Genomic DNA, 13642 nt, shown 5'->3' with positions numbered 1-13642 from the left:
ATAGGTCAAAGAACAGTCTTCAACAAGGAGCCATGGCTCACACTGAACAGCAACCTATTAAGGGCCCCAAAATTTACTAATGTAAAAGCATTCTAACTGGAAAACCAACGGTCTAATCTATATAAAAAAAACCTAGAAACAAGAAACACTTATGATCAACGCTTTGAAAGAGGATTGCTGCTCACAAGGAAGCTATTAAACCTAGAGTTCCAAATGGTGAAGTTGAAATCATCCCTTGTAAATTTTACAGACGCCATCAGGAGTTGGTTGACCGTTACGGAATAATCGTTTCACAGATGATATCAGATATGTTCCTTATGTTGTAACTGCAATACCCTTCCCTTTTCATGAATGTGATCTACCAAATTAGACTATTTACCAGATTTGTAATAACATAAGCAACACAACAGGTGCCACATATGGAGCAGGATCTGCTTACCCTCCAAGAGCACCTGAGATCACCCCCAGTTTATGGTAGGGTCAGTGTTGATTAGTCTTTAGTTTTCTATGTTGTGTCTTCTGTACTATTTTTAGTCTGTTTGTCTTTTTATTTTTAGCCATGGCGTTGTAAGTTTATTTTCGATTTATGGGTTTGACTTGTCTCTTTTGTATCTTTCGTCCCTCTTTTATGAACCATATCAACAAACAATAACTACTGAACATCATATTCCGGACTTAGGACAGGTGCAAACAAATGAAAGTACACTTTAGTTTATTAACTTTTAACTCTGACATTGAAGGAACATATAAGTGTAAATGACCTGAGACCAATCTCCAAAAATGAAACGACTCTCCCACATACATTTCATTGGTATCATCCTAATTGAATCTCAAATTAAGTACAATTAAACAGTAAATTTTCTTCTTTCTCTTTAATTTTTTTTAAAAACACCAGGAATTGAAAATAGTTCTCGGCCACAAATTTGTGTTTCACTATTAATTGTTAGAGGATAGTTAAAAAAGTCCTATGTTTTTTAGCTGATAATGAGTCTCCCTGCCAGAAGGAGAGTAATACTATCAGGAACACCTATACAGAATGATCTGCAAGAATTCTTTTCCATTGTGGAGTTCTGTAATCCTGGGGTGCTCGGTTCGTAAAATAGTAGATCTATTAAAAATTTTATTTTATTACTTTATTGGTTGCAATGAAGTTCCACAATTATCCAGTCAATGAAAAGAATATTTCAGGTGTAAAATAGATTTAGTTTTTTTTAAGTCAAAGAAAGGTGTTGTAAAGATGCTGACAGCAAGTTGCATTTACACATAAACATTGTAATAACTAATAACTTATACATTGTACCAGAATTCCAATGAAGTTTTCAATTTTAGATCAAACTGACTGATAATTAAAGCATGTGCTTTTAATTTATGTGTTGTTTGTTCATTTGACAAATGCAATAATTTAGACATTCATTGATGGATAAAACTTTATCAGTATTGTTTTCAAGATACAACATTTAAGAAATTAACAAGGAATTTTTACAAGGATGGCAAAGTTTCAAATTATTTGGATAATTAGACTTATTTCTTAAAAAAAATGAGATGTACTTATTATTTTCTTCTGTACAAAGAAAGGTTCATATTGATATTATTTAGCTGAAATTTATCTGTGTCACTTAAATATATCATCTATCCAAATTGTGTTTAGGTTCAAGTGGGGCATTTAGAAGAGTTTATGAAGGACCAATTGTGGCATCTCGTCAGCCTGAGGCTTCTCCAGCTGAGATAGAACTTGGCGAGGAGAGAGGGTCAGAACTGTCTCGTCTAACAAAGTTGTTTCTTCTCCGTAGAACCCAAGAAATAAACAACAAATACCTACCTCCTAAATGTAAGTTTGTAAAACACTAAAGTCTCATTTCACCAAATTGTTGTTACATTTGAGTTTTTCCTCATCATTGCATAAATAACACATAGCTGAGAAGGTGATAGAGCAGATTGTTTCCCCGAGACAACATTGTCAACATCGGTCAAGCCAAGGTTGACTTTGCCGAGGTTAACATGCTTTTTTCAAGGGGTACCAATCTCCTCTGTTTCCTTCTTAGCTGTGTGTTATTTAATTTATTATACTGAATGTCCTATCATAATTATCTTTTACAGATGAATTTTATTTAAAAGTATTTTTCTATGGCCTCCCATACATAAAACATCATGGGTATAGAAAAATCAACAGAAGTGAAACAAGCTGTTTTATTTTTGTTTTATTTTGACAGTCAAATAATAAAACCTAAACTAAAACATAGATTTTAGCATTGTCTTTAAATACTTGAGGTAAATTAAATTCCTTGTCCTTTAAAATATCAGTTTTGATTGGGCTGGAAGAGGGAGTGACATTAAAAAAAAATGTCTCCCTCTCAGCCATGGGATAGAGTGAATTATCTCCCTTGTATGAGCCAATCAAAATATTGCATTTTAACGTGACTTGTGATAATCATAAATAACTACATGAGGGGTCCATTCAGTGTGTGGCAAGGCAAACTACCTGAATCTATCTAACATATCCTTATTTTCCATTATCAGGTCAGATTTCCTATTCTTCATTCAGTACAACTTACAAAATTACATGTTGTAATAAATTGTAAATTTGTTCTTGTCCTGAATATGCTTGAAATAATTGCCACTTGACTTTAAGCAAGAAACAATCCATCAATTATTATACTTTTTTTCATTATCCTTGTCAATACTGAGGTTTTTTTTATGTTTACAAGTTATTATAATAAGTAACAGATGACAGTCAATGTGTATTTTTTTATAACTTACTTTTCATGTAATCCTGGTATTTGATAAAAAGGTAAAATATAATTTCTATGTGTACAATACATGTCCATAAATAGTTCAGAGGTTAACTTATACTTGTAGGTGAGATAGTTGTATTTTGCCGACCAACTCCATTACAGCTCAGACTGTACAGTCATCTACTCAGCAGTAGAATGATCAGATCATGTCTGATGGGGAAAATGGCTGGAGCTCCACATCTCATTTGTATAGGAGCTCTGAAGAAATTGTGCAACCATCCTAGTCTACTATTCCTTAAAGCTCAGGAAGCTGATGATTGTGTTGATGACCTTAAACAGGTGCTTAGTATACTTTATTTGATTTTTATGCCCCTTTTATGGGCATTATATTTTCTAGTCTATGGGTCTGTCCCTTCGTTGGTCTGTCTGTCCCGCTTCAGGTTGAAGTTTTTGGTCGAGGTAGTTTTTGATGAAGTTGAAGTCAAATAAACTTGAAACTTAGAACATTAGTTCCTTTTGATATGCTTTCTAATTTTAATACCAAATTAAAGTTTTTACCTCAATTTCACGGTCCACTGAAAATAGAAAATGATAGTGAGAGTGGGGCATCCATGTTCTATTGACACATTCTTGTGGTGTTTTTTTTTATAATATATAAAGATGGTGGTATGAAAAAAAACAAGAATGCAGTAAATTCAATATTATTTGTAGGATACCAATTTTCATGGGTAAAATTGACACATGAATTTAAATAGTCAAATAAGTACAAGTTCTATCAGTTAATATGCTAGATTTGACAAAACCACAAAATCAAATATCCCTGCATCCATAAAAATGCAAAAATTGGTACATGTATCAACAAAAATAAGGGAATCCACTGAAGTACAATTAAAAGCAATAACCTTTATAATAATAGGATAAATTATATGTAATGACATTCAAGAAAAATGTCTCTGAAAATTCAATCAGTGGTTTTGGAATAGTAGATCAAGGAATTTATTCTAATATATAATGTATGAATTGTGCAAAATTTTATGAAACATCTAGCATGCATGAGAAATGAAATACAGTTACAGAAGTGCCAGAATATAACAAAATTACATGTGCTAAATATTATGAAATTACTAGTTTTCTTCTGAAATAAAATACAGTAAGGGAATAAATATATTATATATGTAGGACTCAAATCTATGGGGGTTCCAAATCTATGGCAGATTCCTAATCTATGGTAAATGTAACATTACAAACGTCAAACAAATCAAATCAATGTCAGATTTTGGTTTTTTCCAAATCTTTGCCTGATCGTACATATAACGTCAAAATTAAATAACACCATATTACATCGTCTCTGCCACAAACAATGGCGGAACCCATAGATTTTAACACCATTCTAGATGAAGGCATTATGCTGGACAACAGTTTGTGGATGGTTTACAGAAAGATGTGACCTATTATCCAGAAGAGGGACACAATGGACTGCACTGGTCGAACCCTGCAATGAACAAGGACACCGATTTTTTCAGTAACCGTATCTCAGAAAAGGAGTTATATAATTATAGTAAACATTTTACTGTTTACAGTTGGCAAAGCTTATAAAGTGAAACATGAAATTAACAGATACCAATTTTATTTAGATCGTCATGAAAAAAAATGTCATAACGATGAATTACATATTATTTGAACATTCAAACTGGTCATTCTTATATATCCCTTTTTTTTTTTTATCAAAAATCTATATTCTTGTTTTTTAGGGACTTAACGTTAATTATTTGTTGGTTAAATGAATGCACAGATTAGAAAATGTTTATTTTTACGGGGCACATCATTTCAATCTTGAAGTTTGTTTTTAAGTTACCCGGTATGAATTCATCATTTACATTTTTTTTTTTTCCACTATGATTTTGTTGACCAGTATTGACTGTTTATTTCACAAAAGTGTAAAGACATGCTTTCGTTGTCAGTTGTACATGCTCATTTGTTTATATAATGCAAGTCAATGGTCGTATTTGTACTGCATTATCATTTTCCATTTGCAATTCAATTTCCATAGATTTGGACACAACAAAAATCTGCCAAAGATTAGGAAATTACAAAACTTGGCATAGATTAGAATTGTAAAAAATCTGCCATAGATTTGGGATAGCATGACGTCACATTTGCCTTAGATTAGGAATCTGCCATAGATTTGGAACCCACCATAGATTTGGGTCCTACACCAAAATATTACAAAATGACTTAACTTTTTTTAAGACAATGTTGTATATGGTTATTAAAAAATTCAAAGAGTTTCCAAAATATCAAAACACTTTTAATTATAAAATGTGAAATATAGAATGCAGTGCTTTTTCAGGATTCAATATATTCTGGATTGTCATCATTATACCCAGATAATTTCTTACCAGACAATAATGATCCTGAACATTGTAGTAAACTGAAAGTACTGAATTCCTTGCTTAATGATCTGCATCAACACTCGCCAAAGGAGAAAATTGTTCTGGTTTCTAATCATACTAAGGTAAGTGAACAGGGATCCAGAAGTTAAGGTGACAGTTTCTTTTATTGAATGACTAAGACATCGTCAAACTTAACATGATTTTGATTTTGCTGTCAGATTTGGAATAAAATATGTTGTTTGCACAAACCTGTAAATTGAAATGGGCTCCAGTGTCTTATTTTTTTTTAACAGAACCATATTTTATATGGAATAAAAAGAAAAAAAGAAACAATTGATGTATCTTAGTGTATGCTTATTGATAATGAACTTTGTTCAGCATGTGAAGTATTTGATAACAAGAAAAAATAACTGAATACATTGCTTCGTAATGTTAACCTGATGTTCAAACTTCTATATTAGGAGAATAGGTATATAAAATGGATCTGATATGGAACAAGTTGAGCAATAAAAAATATCAGACAAAGGGATTTAATAAGAGGACGAATTAATCACATTAAATGAAATTTGCATTTTTCTTATGGCCTAAGATTCAGATTTTGTTTTTAGACACTGGATATCCTACAGAATTTCTGTGAAGCTTGCAGTTTTGAATACTGTCGGTTGGATGGGCAGACTCCTACAGCCAAAAGACAAGACATAGTTTCACAGTTTAATAGTTCATACTCTAAGCATTGTAAGTAGCTACTGCAGTTATAAGTTTGAAGGAAATAGAATGCTTAAGACATAAAAAGTAGTGACTTTAACTTAAAAAAAATGGACAAAAAGGAAATGAACTTTTGATTTCACTAATGCTTTAATACTACCCAAATCCTCATAGATGTGTGAAAAACTTCAAAACTACCTTAGAATTAAAAAAGAAAATAATAAACCAGAAACCTGAAAACAAAAAGATCAGTTTCAAATGGAAACAGAACATAAAAGATAACTGAATTTGATAAATTTTCTAATATTAAAGGATGCAAGAATTGTGTCAATTTTGTGCATCCTTTCTTCTGTCTGTCTGTCTAGTTAAAGTGGTTTGGTCAAAGTATTTTTGATGAAGTTGAAGTCCAATCAACTTGAAACTTAGTAGTTAGTACAAATGTTCCTTATGATATGATTTTTGTCGAGACTTCGACTTTTGTCGAAAAAGCGAGACTAAGCGATTCTACATTCTGTCGTCGTCGGCGGCGTCCACAAATATTCACTCTGTGGTTAAAGTTTTTGAAATTTTAATAACTTTCTTAAACTATACTGGATTACTTCCAAACGTGGACAGAAGCTTGTTTATAATCATAAGATAGTATCCAGAAGTAAATTTTGTAAAAATAAAATTCCATTTTTTCCATATTTTTCTTATAAATGGACTTAGTTTTTCTGCGGGGAAACATTACATTCACTCTGTGGTTAAAGTTTTTAAAAGTTTAATAACTTTCTTAAACTATCCTGGGTTTGTACAAAACATGGACAGAAGCTTGTTTATGATCAAAAGATAATACATAGAAGTAATTTTTGTAGAAAAATAAATCGTTTTTTTCCGTATTTTACTTTTAAATGGACTTAGATTTTCTGCCAGGAAACAACACATTCACTCTGAGGTTAAAAAAATTAATAACTTTCTTATACTACTTTTAATTTGTACCAAACTTAGACAGAAGCTTGTTTATGATCAAAAGCTAGTATTTAGAAGGAAATTTTGTTAATATTTTGTACCTGTTAATCTGTATTTACTTATAAATGGACTTAGTTTTTCATCCAGTTAACATTACATACAGTCTGCAGTTAAAGTTTTTTAACATTTATTAGATTCATAAACTATCCTGGATTGTTACCAAACTTGGACAGAAGCTTCTTACAATCAAAAGATAGTATCAAGAGGAAAATTTTAATGATTTTTTCCTCATTTTTGTTGAGCCTGTGATTTTCAGCAAAAGTAGGCGAGACACTGGGTTCTGCGGAACCCTTACAAATTTTTCTAATTTTAATGCCAAATTAAAGTATTGACCCTAATTTCATGGTCCTATAATCATAGAAAATGATAGTGCGAGTGGGGCATCTGTGTACTATTGTTACGGGACAGGGTTGTCCCTATGTAAAAGTTATTTATCTAAGGTTAACACTGATTACTATATTCTTGGTCAATTCTAATATAAAGCTGTCAACTCTGGTGCCGAGTTACAAACTAAGTTCTACTGGTAGCGTAGCTGGCAAAATGGTCAATACTATGTTAGCGTAGCAGGCAAAATGGTTAAGGCACTGATCTAAATATGGTAGCACAGAAACTCGTTTACATTGACTTACTAATTACATGTACAACAGACAACAGATTAATTAAGCTTCACAATTTATTATATACAAACAATCAATACTATTACAAGTATAAATCACATGAAAACCCAACAGAATACTTAATAAAATATACCGAGACCCCCCTTTTTGGTATGTTAATCGTTTGTCAACATCGTAGTAAACATAGTAAAACATGTAGGTCATTTATGGTTTGGTCCATTTATTCAACGGGGATGCATACAATAGCAAGGTACATGCATTGCATCGACTGCGGCACTTTTGGTCTGCCTTGGTAAGTTCCTTGGTATGAGGAGTGACTGCCCTGGTAGCGGGCCGCAGTCTATCTGAAGACTGTTGTGCACCTGCTTTTATATATCTGTCCCACCAACGTCTCGTGCCCCTATGGAGATGGTGGGCAAATTACGTTATGCTGATTGGATGCAGATCTCAGGTCATTAGGTCACTGACGTCAATAAACATAATGATGCAAATGGCGGCGATCGGAATGTTGACATTCTGTCGAGTCAGGAAATGGACAAACGGGACTTAACTAAGCTTACTCTTAGCATGTATGGACCCTGGTTACAATATTCATGCCTTACGCTAATAAAATAACAAGGTAGTAAAGCAGGAACATGTGAAATAAGGATAAACAGAAGGTGGGAACCGTCGTTCAGTCAGGGGACCCCCCATGGTCAAACAGTGAAGACGAACTCTATTTTATTATTCCCAGAGACCTTACTAATAATATTTACATACAATAACAATATATAAGTATACACAATGTTCATTAAATGTCTTTGTATACGCGTTGGCTAACAGTAAACGACGAACGCGAAAATAGAATAGAGTGTTTACTGAGTAGCCAGAAACAGTCTTACATACAAACCTACAGCTTATACCCTAAACCGTAACACTATGAACACATTGTTGTTGTCTATTTTATTTATAGTATGTCATTTCTTTTCTAGTTGTATTTCTTTTGAGTTCCAAGGCTGGTGGTGTTGGATTAAATTTGATTGGAGCTTCTAGACTGGTTTTGTATGACATAGACTGGAACCCTGCCAATGATTTACAGGCCATGGCTAGAGTGTGGAGAGATGGACAAAAGAAAAAAGTTTATATCTACAGATTATTATCAACTGTAAGATTGAATTACTTTGGGATTTTTGCAATGAGTCCTTTCTATCCCACTTGGCAGCAATTAAATTTCATTGTTACTATTTTACGAAATTTTCCTTTGATCTTACTTAATGAAAATTTAATTTTTCTGACAGCATAGTAGAGTGATATGAAAAATTATCACTAGAAAATAAAGGTGCACATGCTATTGTCAATGAAATTAACATCATGGTCATAGGTAAAATAGCGATAAACAAATTATAAATGGTCATCTCAACTTGATTGCTTTTCTCCCTTTTGCCTTACCAGCTCAAACAAGAAAATCAATCTTGACCAACATTATTCTTTAATTATTTTCAAATTCACATGATGCATTTGATAAAAGGATGATATCATTTTTATATATTTGTGATAATTTATATATTTGTTTGTACTTGTAAAAGTTGGAAAATTCGTTGGTTTGCAGTAGTTACAGATTGATTACCTTTTAAAATTATTGAAGACGGCCCATATTTCAAACAGACATGAATATGCTGCATAGAAAAGGTCTCAAAAGTTATTTATTTTTGTAGACCTCAGCATTTAAAAGATGGGGGGGGGGGGGAGGGGGGGATTGTGAAAAGTTTATTAATGTATGCAAGAAACTTTAATAATATGCATTGTTCTATTTTAAGGGTACAATAGAGGAGAAAATATATCAAAGACAAATTAGTAAACAGAGTTTGAGTGGTGCTGTTATGGATTCTAAAAGTAAAAATGATGTCCAATTTTCCTTAGATGATCTAAAGGTAATTCAAATATAAAGGTTTTAAATTAATTGATGGATAATGAAAATGAGCTCAATAGTATGTCTTATCATTTTTATGCCTTGCCTACCATTAGAAGGGTACAATACTCCAGTCTGTCAATCCTTTAATCTATTTGATTGCTCCATATGAAATTATTGTTTTGTTCAAAGTATTTCACCATGAAGTTTAGATCTCATCAACCTTGAACCTAGTACCCTTGTTCGTTATGATATGAACTTCTTAAATGTATGCCAAGTGAAAGTTTTGAGGCATAATTCTCGCTCCTTGAACATGGAAGTGTGAACAGTACATGGTCACCCAATAAACACATATAGTTTTTGGCAGTGTCTTTCACTTAATGATGTTGATTATTTGCATAATTCTTTATAAGTTTACCAATGCTGTACACATATTTAAAATGCTGGGTACATCAATATTTTCAATTTGTCTCTTCAACAAAAAAATCAGGTGTGTATGTGAAAATGATTTGTAAAGTCCTGGAATCCTGTTTTAATTTTATATCAAAGGATAAGAGATTAAACTTAAAGAAAATTCTGTTTGAAATAGTGATCAAGCTTAATCTTATCATACAATATAGTACTATGGATTCATTGATTTTCGAGATTACTTACTTTTGTTAATTCAGGAAACATTGTCCTTTCGGAAATTTTGTTTTGTGGTTCAGCCAATTTCAAAATACAAGTCTGTAGAAATTTTCAACTTCCATTGAATATTTTAATTTCTGGTTCACTTGTACCCATGAAATTCACAAAAATGGTATCTCACTATAAATTTTAATTAATCGACAGTGAACATTAAAAATGTCTAAATAAAGACTAGGGTTCTGTACAAGTTTAATGTGAATAAATATTGTCATCAGTGAATTTGAATTTATAATGATTTTTTTATTTGTATTTTTGTACAGGACTTGTTTACTTTAAATGAAAGAACAGACTGTGATACACATGAATTATTGAGTTGTGATTGTCAGGAGAACAGGGAACCAGTGAGAGAAGAGGAACCAGTAGTTAGATCTTGTCAGCTTGGGGTTGGAGTTAAACATACTGTTAGTTTATTGTTTAGCAAATTTGACATTATGTCAGTTATTCATATCACAAACTCATAAAAAAACTTAAACATAAAGCACTCAAACTTTTCAAAATAAACAATAACTGTTTGTAGCATTTGTTTACTAGGATTGCAAGCCTTTAGGTCAAAGGTATTGGTTCTATCTGGCTTTCTCCGCTATAAAAAGATGGCCGTCATCATTTAGCCAACAGTACAGAAAGTGGTGCTAATCACCAATAATCAATCAATCAATCAATTTATTAGCAATTGGAGAATTTCACTATCTGTTGTCTACATTGAATAATGATTTTTTTTAACATTGGGACTTGCTAATGCTTCCTATGCAATGCTTCATTTGAAACACCTCTTAAACCATTTAAATATTTACATTTAATGAGAGGTGTGTTTACTCCTTTGACTCACCTGGCCAAAAGGACCAGTGTCTGATATTGCATTCTCTTGGCCTTTGACGCACCTGGTCAAAAGGACCAGTGTCTTATATTGCATTTTCTTGGCCTTCGTCACCTGTTTATAATCAGTTGAACAAATTTTTTTTTGAAGAAGAATGCTTGTCTCATTGATATTTAACAATATGAATGAAAAAAGTAAGGAATCACAAAAATGGCAATAAAAATAAAATGAGACCAACAACAAACATGATCGAAAGGAAGCAGTCCACAAAACACTTCTCAAAAACCATTTTTATTATTTCTGTATAATTTAATTTTGGATGTAACGCATCTTCTGATTGGATGACATTATTTTGTTATGAGCCCATAGACATAATTTAGTCATGTGACCCTGACATCATCAACGTTTTTTCATGGTTTTCTACGGTTTAAAATGGAATTTAGAATTAAATTATAAGAAATGACTGTAATATTTTTTCTGTCTATTCGAAATAACATAAAAAATGTGGTGCACACTGTTAAATAACCCGCTACGTGCGTTATTCAGTGTGCACTACATTTTTTATGTTATTTCTTCATAGAAAGAAAAAATATTACAGTCATTCCTTAAATAAGTAATTTCTGTTTCAAAAATATTTTCTGCTTTGGACAGCACTTCTTTAATTTGACTGAAAACATCTTATTTATGCAAATTTGATCTCATTAACATATATTTTCTTATTTTAGAAGCAAACAAAAAATCTTGGTATGGATGAGTTGATGGAGTGGAAACATGTGAAAAATAGTTCAAGCTTTGATCAGGTAGGAATTTTTTAATTGAAAGGTTCTTTACATCGAAATAACCTTTACAATTGCCAGAAAGTAAGCATCTGTATGTTGATGGTTTTCTGAAACTGAAGAAGAACATTGTTTTCAGAGCAGGTTGTATTGTACAGTGGGTATATAATGTTAGCATAGAACACTATCTCTTATTTGCTTTTTTTTTTAAACTATAACAAGAATCAACGAAAGTTTTGAAAATAATTACCTGTAATGACTACTAATTTTTTTCAAGGTAGCTAGAGTATCTGAATGTTTAACAATAGATTTTTCTTAAAACTTCTGGGGTAATGTGCTGTCCAAATTTGCAATAAAAAATTGGGGTCACAGACCTTTTTTTCCCTTAGACAACATTTAAATTAACCAAATCATAGTTATTTTAAAAATAAAAAAATACAAATGATCCTATCAAATTCAATAATTATCTCCCCTTGCTTTCAAAAGGATTTTTTTCTGAAAATTTTAAATAATTTTTTAGATGAATTAATTTTAAAGTTTCAAGGTTAAGATGTTTCTGTTGAAAATTTAACTATACCTTGTAAAATATTTTTTAACCATAACAGTTTTTATTGCCACATGCTAAGGCCTAAGAAATATCTAAAGATGTACCTGAAACAGTTCAGAAGATGACAGTATACATCTTGTCATTTTAAAGTGTTTTCTTTTTTTCCAATGCATAAGGCAATTAAAATAGTGAATGAAATTGGTTTGTTAGTTTTACTTAATTTATCAGATTCAAAGCCTTTGCAGTCACTTCTGATCAATTTTCATAAACTCAATGATAAACAATTTTCTTTTGCAGTTGTATGTTAGTGAGAATTTTATTAAATTTTAATGTTTTTAAGTTACTCAGATAATTAGTTACAAAACTGCTATATAACTTTTTATATGTGTATGCATTAATTTAAAAGTAATTGGAACCTACATTATACACTTCAAGCAAGTTCAAGGACATCATTTCTTAAATTCTACGGGATTTGAAATCGTTGAAATTTTTGGATCTATACTAATATTTCATACAATAAGTTTACGCTTAACTATATTTTATACTTCAGTGATTTATGTTTGGTTTGAATGGGGGGGGGGGGGGGGGGGGCTAGGATGTAAAATTTTGTCCTGCATTTTTTTTAGCTGTAATTTCTGTCCTGCCTTTTTATTTTTCACTCTGTTCGGTCTTGGCTTTTTTTTCTTTTTTTTTACTTTTTTTTTTACTCAAAACTCCTGTCCTGCCTATTTTTTTCAAATTTCATCCTAGCCCCCCTCTCCCCCCATAAAAATCAAATGGTAGCTCCCTTAAAGAGGCAAACTTTGTAATCATACATTAAAAAATATTTTGTTTCTGTAGACACTTATCTTTTACTTGTCTAGAATTTTTGCCCCTGGATGTTAAGCAACCGAAAATCACGAAAATCACGCAATCAAATCAATTTATATTTAAGTTTAATTGCTTGAGATTTAGCAATAAATCAAACTAAAACATTTGAATATTTAATATTTATTCTCATGGTATTTGAAGTAATAATTGAAGTTATCTGTTTTCTATTTTTCAGAATTGGCATCTTCCAGGAACTTCAGAAGAAATATCCTATGTATTCTGGCATGAATCTAAATCATAATTTATATATATACTGAACATTGACATCCATTCCAAAGTGCCAAATATTGACTTGTAATTTTGTTTGGATTGTATGTAAAAACTTTCACCTGTAAAAAATAACAATAAATGAAATTAAATGAAATGAAAACAATAAAAATAAATATTCTATTTCAGTTAGTTTGAGGAATTTTGGAAAATTTCACATACTATCAGTGTTGCAAAATGCTTCACATTTAATTATTGCAGGAAGGGCAAAAAGTGTTACTACTGTAGAATTGTTTATTTTCATGGGTATTAATTTGCGTGGCTTGTGGAAAATTTGTATTTTCATGGACATCTAGATTTTGTGGTTTTGGGAATCTCTGCATACAAAGCCTATAGAA

General features: G+C 31.5%; 1 protein-coding gene across 2 annotated transcripts in view; it reads left to right on the top strand.

Moving 5' to 3' along the window:
* LOC134725146 (DNA repair and recombination protein RAD54B-like) overlaps nucleotides 1–13394 on the top strand; it is a 35715-nt gene extending 22321 nt beyond the window's left edge. For both annotated transcript variants that reach the window (XM_063588717.1, XM_063588715.1), the window contains exons 16-25: nucleotides 979–1090; nucleotides 1649–1828; nucleotides 2857–3071; nucleotides 5083–5247; nucleotides 5734–5860; nucleotides 8427–8599; nucleotides 9252–9365; nucleotides 10291–10431; nucleotides 11570–11644; nucleotides 13213–13394. In XM_063588717.1, coding sequence (XP_063444787.1) covers nucleotides 979–1090; nucleotides 1649–1828; nucleotides 2857–3071; nucleotides 5083–5247; nucleotides 5734–5860; nucleotides 8427–8599; nucleotides 9252–9365; nucleotides 10291–10431; nucleotides 11570–11644; nucleotides 13213–13278 — 1368 coding nt within the window. In that variant the 3' untranslated portion in view covers nucleotides 13279–13394. The remainder of the gene's footprint in view (nucleotides 1–978; nucleotides 1091–1648; nucleotides 1829–2856; nucleotides 3072–5082; nucleotides 5248–5733; nucleotides 5861–8426; nucleotides 8600–9251; nucleotides 9366–10290; nucleotides 10432–11569; nucleotides 11645–13212) is intronic.
* Nucleotides 13395–13642: the final 248 nt, after the last annotated feature.

This window comes from Mytilus trossulus, chromosome 7 (genome assembly GCF_036588685.1).
Source record: "Mytilus trossulus isolate FHL-02 chromosome 7, PNRI_Mtr1.1.1.hap1, whole genome shotgun sequence".
Lineage (NCBI taxonomy): Eukaryota > Metazoa > Mollusca > Bivalvia > Mytilida > Mytilidae > Mytilus > Mytilus trossulus.
This window is presented reverse-complemented; position numbering and strand designations above follow the sequence as displayed.